The sequence below is a fragment of the Malaclemys terrapin genome, chromosome 22, assembly GCF_027887155.1.
Source record: "Malaclemys terrapin pileata isolate rMalTer1 chromosome 22, rMalTer1.hap1, whole genome shotgun sequence".
In the NCBI taxonomy this organism is placed as follows: Eukaryota; Metazoa; Chordata; order Testudines; family Emydidae; genus Malaclemys; species Malaclemys terrapin.
The window spans coordinates 17363878-17377333 of NC_071526.1; the positions used below are offsets into that span (position 1 = coordinate 17363878).

Consider the following 13456-nt stretch of genomic DNA (forward strand, 5'->3'; position numbering starts at 1 on the left):
GGGACAGAAACCCCCGAGGGGGGCCTGCTGAGCACTCTGGGGCTGGGAGAGGAGAAGCAGACTGGCGGGGGTTGGCCGAGGGGCTCTGTGCCATTGCCTGGTGAGGCTGCAGCACCTCGCAACCGGCCTGTACGAACAGGTATCCCCACCTCACAGCCAGGGAAAGGCGGGCACCCAGCGGGCAAGGGATGTGCCGAGGTCACACAGGGAGCTGGGAAGAGAACCCAGGGGTCCTGACCCCCCAGTGGCCTGTTCTAAGCTCTTTCTGCCCCTCTGTCACTGTAGCACAGAGTCTCTGCTGAGCAGGTGACCAGTCTTTGCCAGCAGGGCCCAGCGTCTGGGGCAGTTACAGCCCCGCGGAGACGTCACAAAGCCACGAGGCGCTGCAGCGTGAAGAGGGCAAAGCTGGCAGGTTCCCTTGCCCGGCTGCTGCTCACCCCGAAGGCAGGCACCGGAAACTGGGCCAGGCTCAGGCAAAGCCCAGGGCTGGGTCGGGCCGAGGCCCCTGCACCTCAATGAACGAGGCCCCGGGCTCAGGGTTGGCACCGTCTGGGGTTGTAACAGAATGTGTGCATGGCTGGGAGGGCAGGTACGCCACGCGCCGCACACAGGGGTCCAGGGCCCAGTGAGCAGGGGGCTGAGCCAGGCGCCCCTGGAGGACAGGTGGTTTGGATCCTGGTACTGTGGCTTGTTCATAACCCCCAGCCGCCGTCCACCCTCTCCAAAGCAGCTCTACAGAGGTGATGCCAGGCGACCACTTCCCCCCCACGCACACAAAGAGGGAACCCCAGACCATGCAGGAGTCAGAGCTGCGCTGGGGCCTGGGTGTGCTTTGGAAAAGCAAAGTTATGGTGCTGCTACCCTCTCCCTGGGTCTAACCCCCCCAAACGGCCAGCGCAGCAACGACCCCGCCTTCCCAAGGAGGAGGGGCAGGCTCAGGAGTTGGCTTGGGGCACCACTCTGGCTGGCACTGAAATGCTAACCCCAAAATTGCCATGTGCCAGCAGCCAAAATGCCCATGCCTCGTGTCTCTCGCTCCCCATCCCAATGAGCTCTGTGATCGTGAGCGCTGGGCTGCACACGTGGGTTTGTTACTGTAGGGTTGCATATGAGAATCGGAGTGCAGATGCAAATATGAATTTCCATGCATGCAAAGGTTGTGCGGGAAGATTTTGTGGGTCCCTTTCAAAGGCCTCTTATCGACTCCAGGGGGTTAGTTTCCTTGACTTGGCAGCTGCTCTCAGGGCAGCTTTTTAATTATCCACGTGGATGGGGCTGGCTTCTTCGAGGGCACCTCTGAACCTCCAGGGCCCTTGGTCATACTCAGCAGGGAGAGGTGGGAGCTGGGTGAGGGCAGGCACTGCTGGCCAATCCAGACTATAGAAGGCCTCTCAGCTCAGTGCCTGGGGAAGGAGCTAGGCCGTGCACACAGGGCAGTAGCTGGTGTGTGGGAAAAGCAGCCCCTTTACTGTCCCAGATTAAAGCTGACCTGAAAAGAACCTAGCATTAAAATTAGCCTGCTAACGCTCCCTGGGCTCAACAAAAGAGGTTCTCCTATTTCAATTCCATTGCAATATTAGCCAGTTTGAAAAATGTTGTAGCCTATCTAGTGTTAGATTTCAGCTTTAAAATCTAATTGGCCCCCTGACAAATTCATCAAATTCAGCACTTAGAGCTGTGGGCTATGCTTGGCATTTCTGACCTCCTAGCGTGCTGTATCAGGACAGTGGCCTTGGCCTAGACTCCCACCATGGGCAGCAATTTCATCTCTTCCCCCCCAGTGGCTGGGCGGCAGGGGGCTGTGGCGAGAGAGAGGCTGAGCGAATGGGAAACTGACACAAACTGTTCTTATGGCTGGTGGTGCCAGGGGATTCACAGGGCACAGCCTGAGCTGGAGAGGATGCCGCTCCAGAGGCAGCGTCTGCTGTTACCCTCCCGTCTACACGTCAGACAGTTCACCCCCCTCCCCTGCAGCTGTGAGCACTGCCATAGTAACATCTGGCCACCAGTCAGCGCCCCGCAACCAGCTGATGTTGGATAGGGGAAGAGGGCAAATTGTAGGATACGGGCTATAGGGTGCTGGGGAGTTCACTGGATGCCCCCCAGCTTCAATGGGCTCTGATACAAACAGCCCCCGAGCCCAGCGCAGGGGGACATGATAGGCCAAGGGGGCAAGTAAGCAAGGGAACCCCGCTCCCCATGGTGCCACCTGGAGGCTGAGGACCCAGGCATGCTCCCCCCGCCCCACATCAAACCAGCTGTGCCCAACCCAGCTGCTGGAGCCCATATGTAAGTGAGCCCTGCCCTCTGCTGGCCATGCCAATCCGGCCGGATACAGGTATCAAGATGCCCAAGGCCCGATGGCTGGTTCTCATCTCCCCGGGCGCAGGTAGGGTGACCCCGCGGGGCTCAGTGCGCTCCCACCAGAACCAGGCCGGGGCTCCCCCGTCCAGCTGGGGTTTCCAATCCAAGTGCTGCCAGGATTCCTTACGACTCTTCCCTCAACCCCCAGCTGTTGGCGCATGGCCCTGCCCTTGTCTGCCTGTGCCCTGAGAGCCGGATCCAGCGGGAACAGCTGTCCTGGCGCTCGGCAGCACGGATTGTGGGCACGGCACCCACAGCCCAGCCTGCTTGGGAAGGGCGCCAGGCGAGCTGACACCGCTCAGCAAGGTCTGTGCCACGGGGCGCCTGAATCCAATGCAGGGGGCCAGCCCCCCCCCCCCCGGGGGCCTCCTCTCAGACCTGCCTGCAGCCAGCGCTGCTCGCCCAATGCACAGTCCTGGGGCAGGCTCCAAAGAGCTGCGGGCAGGGGTGGGCTCTGCTGGGTCACAGAAGCTCGCCCGAGTCCTGGCCTGGATGGGGCTGGGGGCACAGGCTGGCACCAGCATTGCGAGAGCACCGCCAGGCTCGGCCCCTGTCTCCGCCCGCCAGGCTCGGCCCCCAGGTGCGGGGGTGTCCCGGCTCCCCTCCGCGTAACGCTCCTCCCCAGCGCCGCCTCCCTCCGCCGAGCTTCCGGGAGTCCTCGTGATCCGCTCCGCCGCCACCAGCGCAGCGCAGCGCAGCCCGCAGCGAGCCCCGCTCGGCCGGTGACTGACCCGCGGGGCGGGGAGCTGGGCACACGCCGGGGGTCGCTGGCAGGGCCCGGAGCTGGGAGCGCCCCGTGCGCCCAGGGCGAGCGCCGGTTCGCCCGCCCCGCTGCACTGCGGGGGCAGGATCGGGGCTGCTTGGCCTTCCCCAGTCACCCCCGTTCCAGGTCTCGGGGGCTGCTTCTAGCAGGGTTCCCCGGTCCCTGGCTGGGGGGTTCCCCGGTCCTGCCAAGCGTGGTTAATTGATGGGGTCTGGGGGCTCCGGTTCGGGCGTGGTGCTGTGCCACCTCTGGTGCCATGGCTCTGGGGTTGTTATCGCAGCCCTGACCTGGGACGCTCCCCAGCCTGGCACATGCCACACGGATCGTGGCCAGGAATTCACTCTGTTGCTGTGTGTGGGGCTCAGGGCCGGCCCCACTGGTGAACGACATGTTTGAGGCTGGAGAGCTCCGGGCGCGGCCTGTGGGAAGCCCCAGACGGTGGCCGGTGGTTGCAGGATTTATGGGGATCCCTCCAAGTGGGGAGCTTGGTCTGGGGGCGCTCAGCCTCGCTGGAACCAGCTGCGAGTCCAGCCCCCGCCCCAGCTGTGCCAGGGCCCCTGGGCTGGGGCTGTCGGGTGCTATCGATGGATGTGTTCTCTCCTCAGCCCGTGGTCTGTGCTAGATCCTGCGCGCCATGTGCTGGCTTCGTGCTGCGGCCCTGCTGCTCTGGGCAGGGCTGGGCCTGGCCCAGGATTACCCATTCCGGGACCCCACCCTGCCCTGGGAGCAGCGGCTGGACGACCTCATCGGGCGGCTCACCCTGGGGGAGCTGGTGCTGCAGGTATGGAGCGGGTCTCTGTAGCCAGAACAGCAACCCCACTGACAGCTGCATCCCCGGGGGGGGCGACAGCCTCTGCCCTCCCGGGGGGGGGGCAGTGAGACGAGGGCAGCATCCTTGGGGCCTCGGCGTCCCACTGTGGGAGTCTGGGCCTGGCAGGGCACCCTATAAAGACCCTTGGTCCGAGGGGAGGGAGCTGGGAGGGGAATCAGTGGGGTGGGGTTTCTGAATTGGAGGGGGTGGGTCAAGCTGCGTGCCCCTGGAATCTCCCATCCCACAGATCCCACCCCCAGATGGTGCCTCCCCAGCCCTGTCCATGTCTCCTGCTGGGACGGAGAATGAGATCTGGCATGGAAGAGCCGAGCGTGCCGGCTGCCCCACCTCTCTGCAGGGCCAGGCCGGGCGAACAAGGGCAGCCCCTTGGCAGAGTGCCCAGCCTCATATGTCCCTCTGTGCCCCCCTTCACCTCTGGTGTCTGCCCCACAGATGGCGAGAGGTGGCGCTAAGTACAACGGGCCAGCGCCCCCCATTGAGCGGCTGGGGATCAAGCCCTACAACTGGAACACCGAGTGCCTGAGGGGGGATGGAGAAGCCCCCGGCTGGGCCACAGCCTTCCCCCAAGCGCTGGGCTTGGCGGCCTCCTTCAGGTACTGTCTGAACAGGGGGGCCCCCGTGCTGCCATGTCTGGGCATCCCCCCAGGCCGTGCTGGGGCCTAGCCCAGCGCAGGCTCTGTGCCTGGGCGTGTGTCTGCCCCAGCTCTGCCCAGGGCAGGGGCAGCTGCTGTGGCACTGAGGGGACCTGTGCCATCTCTGGGCACAGCCCTGGCTCATCCCCCAATGCTTCAGCTGCTCTCCCCTCCCCCACAGCCCCGAGCTCATCCACCGCGTGGCCAATGCCACTGCCACGGAAGTGAGAGCCAAGCACAACTACTTCATGTCCACGGGCATCTACGGCGACCACACGGGCCTCAGCTGCTTCAGCCCAGTGCTGAACATCATGAGACACCCGTTGTGGGGCAGGAACCAGGTAACAGCCGGACCGGAGGTGGGAGAGGGGGAGCCCAGGACTGGGAGAGCAGGGGGCTGCTGGTGGGACTGAGGGGCACTGGCAGAGCTGGGGGAGGGGGAGCCCAGGGGCTGCGGGTGGGACTGAGGGGCACCAGCAGAGCTGGGGTGGGAGGACTGGGAGGGCAGGGGGCTGCTGGTGGGACTGAGGGGCACCGGCAGAGCGGTGTGTGCCCTGGTATCCCCTCCCAACACACCTCTCACTTTCTCCCTGCCTGAATCCAGATGTGTTAGGGCCCCTCTGGCAGACCCTGCAAGCTCCCTCCCTCTCCCCCTGTGGCTTGTGGCCCCTTGGCCTCTGTGCTGAGGCTGCCCCTATTGCCCCTTGCACTAATGTGTCTGAGATGTGGGCCCACGAGTAACTGCAGAGTCCCCCTCCTCCCTCTGGTCTCATTTCCCCAAGTCCCCAGGTGGCGGCAGCTCCAGGACTGTTTGGAAGGGCAGGTGGGGAATTGGCAGCTGTCGCAGAGCAATGAGTGATGGGGCTGGGGGGAGCAGGGGTTGCATCCCCACAGCCAATGCCCCAGCAGCGGGGGGGAGGGGGCAGCAGCAGCAATGCATGTATCTGTCTCTCCTCAGGAGACGTACGGCGAAGACCCGTTCCTGAGCGCAGAGCTGGCCGTGGCGTTCGTGCAGGGGCTGCAGGGCGACCACCCCCGTTACGTCAAGGCCAGTGCCGGCTGCAAACACTTCAGTGTGCACGGGGGGCCCGAGAACGTGCCCGTCTCCAGGCTCAGCTTTGATGCCAAGGTGAGTGCGACGCTCCCTGGTGATACGCAGGGCCGTGAGGGACCCTTAGCGCGAGAGTCTGGTCTGTGCCTGCTGGGGGTCAGCTCCCCCACTCCACCGGCCACAAGCGCTGCCCCACAGGCCCTGCTGGCTCATTATAGGCTAGCGATAGGCCCACTCCAGCCAGTGGACGCGTGCAATATTCACAGGTTTGCAGCTCCCAAAGGAGCAGGCCAGTTCCACCTCCGCTCAGCACCCAGCGCTGAGAGCCCTGGGCAGTGAGAACAAGGGAACGGTTATTTAACACAGCCCAGAGATTGGAGTGAGCAAGTTGAGTGATGGAAATAAACTCGTCACACACGCTAGAGCAGGCCTGGGGTGGGGGGCAGTCTCCATCCCTGGTCAGCTTCACATCCACGTGGGAAGTTTGTCTGAAGATCTGCTCCAGGAACGATTGTAGGGCAGGTCTCTGGCCGGCGTAGTACAGGGGCCTGTCTGGATCCCAGCGCTCCCTTCTGGCCCTGGAATCTCTGGAGGTGTGAAGAACCCAGGCTTGTTGAACCAGCTACTTTTCTGCCTGATCGAGCAATGCTCACCCACCATCCTTCCAGGCTTGGCTGTGATCTTCGTTCAGGAGACAAGTCACGCTGTCAGCTTGCCTGCTAGGTGAAAGTTACTGTGTGTTTCCTTGCGGTACCTGATATACCAGATGAATCCTTTGATCTTAGTCTGAAGCAGCGCCCCCGCCATGCCGGCCTGATTGTTTTTCCTGTAGGTTTTTTCTCCTGGAGATTTCACAATCCTACCCCTGGTGCCTGGCTTGGTGTGCACATAGGCATCCATTGTAAGACCTACGATGCATAAACACATGTGACCAGACAGATAGATGAGTGTCTGTCACCCCTTGCCTGCAAGGAACCTGGCTGAGGTGTGTCACCTCCTGGTGATCTGCCTTATCTTCAGAACGTACTTTTCAGTGTAGATACAGGACGCCGGAAATATGACCCGTACACACATTTACGACCAGTGGGAGAGACCTCACATGCCACCCTTGGGTGCATATATCTGGCCTAGGGCATCCCTGTACGATTCTGTGGTCTCTGGGTCCCGGTGAGCTCCGCCAGGGCTGATGTTGGGGGCCATGGGGTGCGGGTGGGGACTGCGCCAGGCTCGCGACCCTGACCGAGTGCTCTGCGTCCTGCAGGTGCAAGAGCGGGACTGGAGAATGACCTTCCTGCCCCAGTTCCAGGCCTGTGTGCGCGCTGGCTCCTACAGCGTTATGTGCAGCTACAACAGGTACTGGGCGAGGCAGGCCCGCGGCCGGACAGGCACCGAGACGGGGCACGTGGCTGGGGGGCTGTGCCCGGGGCAGGGGTCTCTGCAGGCCGCTCCTGGCCCGTGCTCAGTATTAGCTTCTCCTGGGGGAGACGAGGGCTCTTCTCAGACACACACCCTTCTGCCCTGGAAGGGGGCAGGTCAGCAGCCTGAACCCCACCACAGTTGTACAGGTTTCGAGCTGAGCAGGGTTGGCTCTGTTTGGGATTTGGATGGAGTCCCCAAGTGGCTCAGGAGGGGGCGCTATTCCACCCACGTCTCGGTTGAGCCAATGCCCCTGCATGCTGCTCGGGGGCGCTGTCCTCTAGAGGAGAAGTCAAACCTCGGTCCTCTCCGTCCGTCATTGCTAGTGACCTCATGGCAGTTCCGGGGCGAGTCAGGGCGGGAGCCCCGTGGCCTGGGGTTCCCAGGTGGGCAGTTACATTCTGCTGAAGTAAATCCCCCTGCAATTCCAACTGAGTGCAGCGTTCTCCTTCACTTCCTGTCCCAAACTGCCAGGCACTGTTAAAACAGCTGCCGCGCCCCGCCCCAGAGGTGGCTGCATTCGGCATTGCAATAACTGCCAGACCCAACCCGGCAGGATCAACGGCGTGCCCGCCTGCGCCAACAAGAAGCTGCTGACAGACATCCTGCGGGCAGAGTGGGGCTTCCAGGGCTACGTGGTGAGCGACGAGGGGGCCGTGGAGTTGATCATGCTGGCCCATCGCTACACACACAGCTTCCTGGAGACAGCCATCGGTGAGCCTGGACGCACACAGCCCACGGCCCAGGAGCCTGGCCCCGCTTGGCCGAGAGCTGCCTGGGCTGGGAGCGAGGCAGGGCCCAGCTGCTGCTGGTGCCACTAGAGCAGAACTGGCATCTGAGGGCAGGGGCACAGTCGGTGGGGGGGCGGGATAAGGTTGGGCACTGGTTTGATGGTCAGGACTCCTGGGTTCTATTCCCAGCTCCGCCACTGACCTGCTCTGTGACCTTGGGCAAGTCACACACACGCATGTGCCTCAGTTTTCCCTCTTTACAAACCCTCCTGCTCCCCTTCCCAAGGGCCCACGAGGCCTAGTTAACAAGGGTGCTGGAGCCTCCGTTCAAGAGCTGAGCTCATTGCCCCCAGCCTGGCAGGCACAGAGGGCTGGGGGCCCTTGGGGGGGAGGGCAAGGGGGGCAGAGGCTGAGCCCGGCGGTAATGCGCTGTTTCCTGTCTCTCTGCCACGCTGCAGCCTCGGTGAACGCTGGCTGCAACCTAGAGCTGTCCTTCAGCCTGACAGAGAACGTCTTCATGTGCATCAGCGAGGCTGTGGCCAAGGGTAACATCACGCTGGAGGTGAGAAGCTCTGGGGGCAGCATGGATGGGACACCCCCCACCGGCACAGGGCATGGGGCCGGCAAGCTCAGCACCAGGGGCCCCGGGCCCCAGGGCATGGACTTACTTGGGCTGGGTCACCCTGCTTGGGCTGGGAGAGCGCTGGGTACCTGGGACTGGCAGGAGAGTGGATGTGGGGTGGGAGCCCGTCTCCCCCAAGTCTGAGCTTGAGCCACCCCCTGCGCCGGCATGACTGGGATGTGGGGCTGCAGTGGCCCCCCCAGATCTGAGCTCTGGCTTCCCCCTAGCCGGTGTAACAGGATCTCACTGCCCTTTGCAGACGGTGAGGGCCCGGGTCCGGCCACTCTTCTACACACGTCTGCGGCTGGGGGAGTTCGACCCCCCTGCCATGAACCCCTACAGCGCCCTCGACCTGAGCGCCGTGCAGAGCCCCACCCACAGGAGCCTCGCCGTGGAGGCCGCCGTCAAGAGCTTTGTGCTGCTGAAGAACGAGGGGGGGACGCTGCCCCTCAGCGCCCAGGCCCTGGCCGGCAAGCGCATCGCGGTGAGTGTCCTGCTCGGGGCGGGGATGGGGGGACCCACTGGGGCCGTGGTGACTGGGAGGCCATCAGTTACTGCGTGCCCTGCCCCAGAGAACCGCGGCCGCACTGGGGCTCCCTGCCCCACACCAGACACCTCAGCTGGGGACTGCGTGACATCAGGGGCACCCTGCCATGTTGACAGCCTGCCAGGGGCCCCACAGCCACACACCCATGGAGCAAGCTGCAGCTCCCCACCCTTCAGTACCAAAGGGTGCCCTGTGCAGACTGCAGGTCCTGGCGGGCACTGGAGCCTGGCTGATGAGAGCAAGAGGGAGCAAGGCGTGGTGGGGCCTGGGGACCCGGGGGGACACTGCACAGTGGGGGGGGGCACTGTACAGGGAGTTTGGGGCAGGCGCTACTCGATGGGGGGCAGTGGGTGCTGCATGGAGGGGTGGGCGCTGCTCGATGGGGGCAGTGGGTGCTGCATGGGGCGGGTGCTGCTCGATGGGGGCAGTGGGCGCTGCATGGGGGGGTGGGTGCTGCTCGATGGGGGGCGGTGGGTGCATCATGGGGGAGCTGCTCGATGGGGGGCGGTGGGTGCTGCATGGGGGGGCAGGCGCTGCTTGATTGGGGGTGGTGGGTGCTGCATGGGAGGTGGGCGCTGCTTGATGGCGGGTGGTGGGTGCATCATGGGGGGGTGGGTGCTACTCGATAGAGGTGGTGGGCGCATCATGGGAGGGATGGGCGCTGCTCAGTGGGACCTGGGGGCCTGGACAGAGGCTGCACAGCGAGGGGGGGCACTGCACAGGTGAGCTTGGGGCAGGCGCTGCTCGATGGGTCCCAGGAACAGCAAGCGCTGCGTGGGGCAGGGGGGAGTGCGGGGGTGGGGGGCAGCACGGCCGGCCCTCCCCCAGAGTGAGGCTCAAAGCTGCCAGAGGCTGCATTAGGCCAGCCCTTGACCCACCCAGCTCATTCCATGGCCCCCCTGGCCCTCCTCCCCCCGGCTTCTGTGCGCCACCTGGGCCCTGGGGCTGCCAGGGTGGAGCGGGTGGCTCCTGTCCCACCCTCGGCTGTTTCCCCTCCTCTGCAGGTCGTTGGTCCCTTTGCCGACAACCCCAGGGTGCTGTTTGGGGACTACGCACCCATCCCGGACCCCCAGTACATCTACACCCCCAGGTAGGGCAAGAGCAAAACCCACCCCCCATCGGTTCCTGGGATCCCCCAACCCCGGAGTTCAGGCTGCTGCCCTGATCCATCCGTCAGCTGGGTGGGGAGGGTGTTGTGGCATTTCTCTGCTCTGCGGGCTGGGCACATGGCACTGCTTGGTTCCTGGTCCGAGCCGGGCAGCTCCCAGGGCAAAGGGGCATCGGTGGGACTCCCCCATCCCCGCCTGACACCTGGTGCAGAATTGCCCATTGGTCCCACTCGGCCCTGCCGGGGAGGCGGATTCTCCGTCTGGAGGGGGGTGCCCGGCCCCTGTATCAGTGACGTCGCTGATGGCAGGCTGGTCCCATTCCGGTGCAGGAGGGGCCTGGAGACCCTGCCAGCCAACGTCAGCTTCGCCGCAGGCTGCAGCGAGCCCAGGTGCCAGTACTACTCGCCGGGCGAGGTGGAGAGGGCGGTCTGGGCAGCCGACGTCGTCGTGGTGTGCCTGGGCACAGGTATGGGGGGCGAGGGCAGGCGGGGGGGGCAGCACGGTCCCCGGGCAGTGATGGGGGGCCTGGTCTGGATCTGAGGGGGTGGGCTCAGCCGCTCTGGCATTTGCCTTCCTGCCCCCCCTTCCTCCTCCCCAGATCCGCAAGAGGCTCTGGCAGAGCCTGGCATGGGAGCAGGGCTGGGCCTGCGGACTCAGGGCTCAGGCTGCCCGTTGTGTGAGGGGCCTCCCACCAAGACAGCCCGCGAGTGCCCAGGGCGGGTAAGGCCCGGGGCCCCCTGCCGGGCTGCCTGCTCCCCAAAGGGTGCGGCGTGAGCTTCTCCTCAGCATGGCAACTCCCACAATTCCTCGCTCTGCCGGGAGCCCTCGGCCAAGGGGACCAGGATGTTCCCCCCACATCATGTCCCCGCCGGGTCGGGGGGTGGAGATGAGGCACATGCTCTGCACGGGGGGCGCGACCCAGCCCCTGGCAGCCCAGGGCGGGGCATCACAACTGACTGGCGCTGGCCCTTCCTGCTCAGGGACTGACCTGGAGACAGAGGCGAAGGACCGACGGGACCTGTCCCTGCCCGGGCACCAGCAGGAGCTGCTGCAGGACGCCGTGGCCTGGGGTGAGGTGGTTTGGGGCAACCTGGGGCTGCAAGGGATGGGAATCTGGGCACCCGTGAGGAGCTGCCAGGGGGCCGGATGAGTGGGCACAGCACCCCCTGAGGCTCAGCCCAGCCCACCCTCGGGGGGCCCATTGCCCCTGCGCGTGGGTGGCCCTGGAGGGACTGAGCTCAGTGCCCTGCGTGCCCAGCCCAGAGACCACAGTGATGGGCTCCCATGGATGAGCCCAGTGGGACATAGAGTTGGGGTATTCGGAGCATCGCAGACCTCAGTCGGCCTGGTCTAGGGATGAGACCCCAACATGCGCTGCCCCATGGGCTTCCCTGAGCTAGTGTGGGGCCCCGGTTTGCTGTCGTCCCCCAAGCTGCCATGCCAAGGGGACGGGCTCTGGACTGACCTGGCCTGTCCCTTCCAGCTGTGGGGCGCCCCGTCATCCTGCTGCTGTTCAACGCGGGGCCACTGGACGTGGGCTGGGCCCAGGCCCACCATGGAGTAGGCGCCATCCTGGCGTGCTTCTTCCCAGCGCAGGCCGCGGGCATCGCCATCATCAAGGTGCTGCTGGGGGAGGAGGGTGCCAGCCTGGCGGGCAGGCTCCCGGCCACCTGGCCAGCTGGCATGGACCAGGTAAGGCCCAGGGGCACCGGTGCTGGGGGCTCGGAAATCGGAAAACCCCCAGCTCCCCCACCTATTCCTGAGGCCAGCTTGGCACCATGCCCCCCCATGCCCACATGGCACCATGGCCTGTGGCTGACATTTTCCATCCCTTGTGGCTGCAGGTGCCAGCCATGGAGAATTACACCATGGAGGGGCGCACGTACCGGTACTATGGGCCAGTGGCCCCGCTCTACCCCTTCGGCTATGGACTGTCCTACACCACCTTCCTCTACCGGGACCTGGCCTTGAGCCCCACAGTGCTGCCCCTCTGCGCCAACCTCAGCGTCTCCGTGGTGGTGGAGAACACTGGGCAGAGGGATGGTGAAGAGGTGAGAGCTCTCCCTGCCCCGGATCGGGGGGGCTGTGAGGCAGGGCCTGGCTTGGGGGGAATGGGATTGTCATGTGGGCCCTGTGCCAGGCCAGCACTTAGCCCTGATGGCTCCTCCCCTGTGGGGCCGGGGCGGTCAGGAGAGGTGGCGCCTTGCTGACTCCTGTGGCATTGGGGTGAGGCAGTGCCATGGTTCTGCTCTAGCCAGTCTCTCAGGTTATCTCTGAGGGGTGACACTGCCCATGGAGAAGCAGCACCTGGCAGAACCCCTCGGTCCCTGCTGGCCTTGCCCTGGGCGCTTGGCTCCCCATTGCTGTTCCCAGCCCACCTCTCCCCTCCCTGCAGGTGGTGCAGCTGTACCTGCGTTGGGCGCAGCCCTCCGTGCCAGTGCCCCGCTGGCAGCTGGTTGGATTCCGCCGGGTGCCTGTTGCCGCAGGCCGGGCGGCGAAGCTGCTGTTCCTGGTGACCTACGTGCAGCGCGCCGTCTGGGCCGAGCAGTGGCAGCTGGAGCCGGGCGCCTTCACGCTCTTTGTGGGCGGGCAGCAGCCGGGCCAGGAGACACGTGCCAGCTCCGAGGTCCTGCGGGCGGAGTTCACTGTGACCGGCAGCACCCGACCCCTGAGCCGCTGCTAAGGACAGGGACGGTTTCTGGGGCACTGGAATGGGAACTGCAGGGGGCTAGGATGTGGCCATGTGCGGTGGGGCTGGGATCTGGCCCAGCACCCAGCTGGCTGTAGCAGGAAGCGGGGGCACATGGCTGGCTCTATCAGGGTTAGGAGGGCTGGCCCGGCACCTGGCTGGCTGTATGCGGGGGCCCAGCCTGTACTTGGCTGGCTGTACTGGGGGGGTCGGCCCGGCACTTGGCTGGCTCTACTGGGGACAATGGGAGCTCATTCACTCGATGCACAATAAACTTTGCCCAGCGTTGACCCCTATGGAAGCTGCAGCTGGAAATGGGGGTGCTGAGGGACTGGGCTCCCCCATCTTTCTCTGCCAGCCCCTGCCATGCACTGCAGGCCAGCAGGGGGCGCTGGAGCCATGGCACAGGTTGGAGGGGGTCCTGGCGGGATTGCATGGGCCATGTGGTCACACACTCCAGTGAGCACTGAGTCCACCTGGGTGCTGGTTGAACCCCTGCTGTGTAGGAGCCCCCCCCTCCCCCAGACCAGAAGGGTGCTTCTCAGATAGGCCCCTTCCCCCCGACCTGACCCCCCAGCAACAGCACTCCCAAGGGGGCCACGTCTCCCCCACTGTGCCCAGGCGACAGGAGCGGCATAAAGCTCCTGGCACCGGGATGGGACGTGCTGACCTGCCCTGCCCCCAGGCACCCTCCTCCCAG

General features: G+C 65.0%; 1 protein-coding gene across 2 annotated transcripts; it reads left to right on the top strand.

Annotated features, from left to right (window-relative positions):
• Positions 1–2976: 2976 nt before the first annotated feature.
• On the top strand, positions 2977–13046 carry LOC128827694 (uncharacterized). 2 transcript variants are annotated; one of them, XM_054011709.1, is made up of 15 exons: positions 2977–3086; positions 3733–3908; positions 4392–4552; positions 4773–4932; positions 5550–5720; positions 6904–6995; positions 7615–7772; positions 8248–8351; positions 8671–8895; positions 9963–10048; positions 10397–10533; positions 11048–11137; positions 11551–11759; positions 11912–12118; positions 12463–13046. In XM_054011709.1, exons 2-15 carry the CDS (start codon positions 3762–3764, stop codon positions 12748–12750), a joined length of 2235 nt encoding a protein of 744 aa, XP_053867684.1. In that variant the 5' UTR covers positions 2977–3086; positions 3733–3761; the 3' UTR covers positions 12751–13046. The 2 variants fall into 2 exon arrangements, with proteins under 2 accessions (XP_053867684.1, XP_053867685.1); XM_054011710.1 differs by lacking the exon at positions 2977–3086 and adding an exon at positions 3147–3253.
• Positions 13047–13456: the final 410 nt, after the last annotated feature.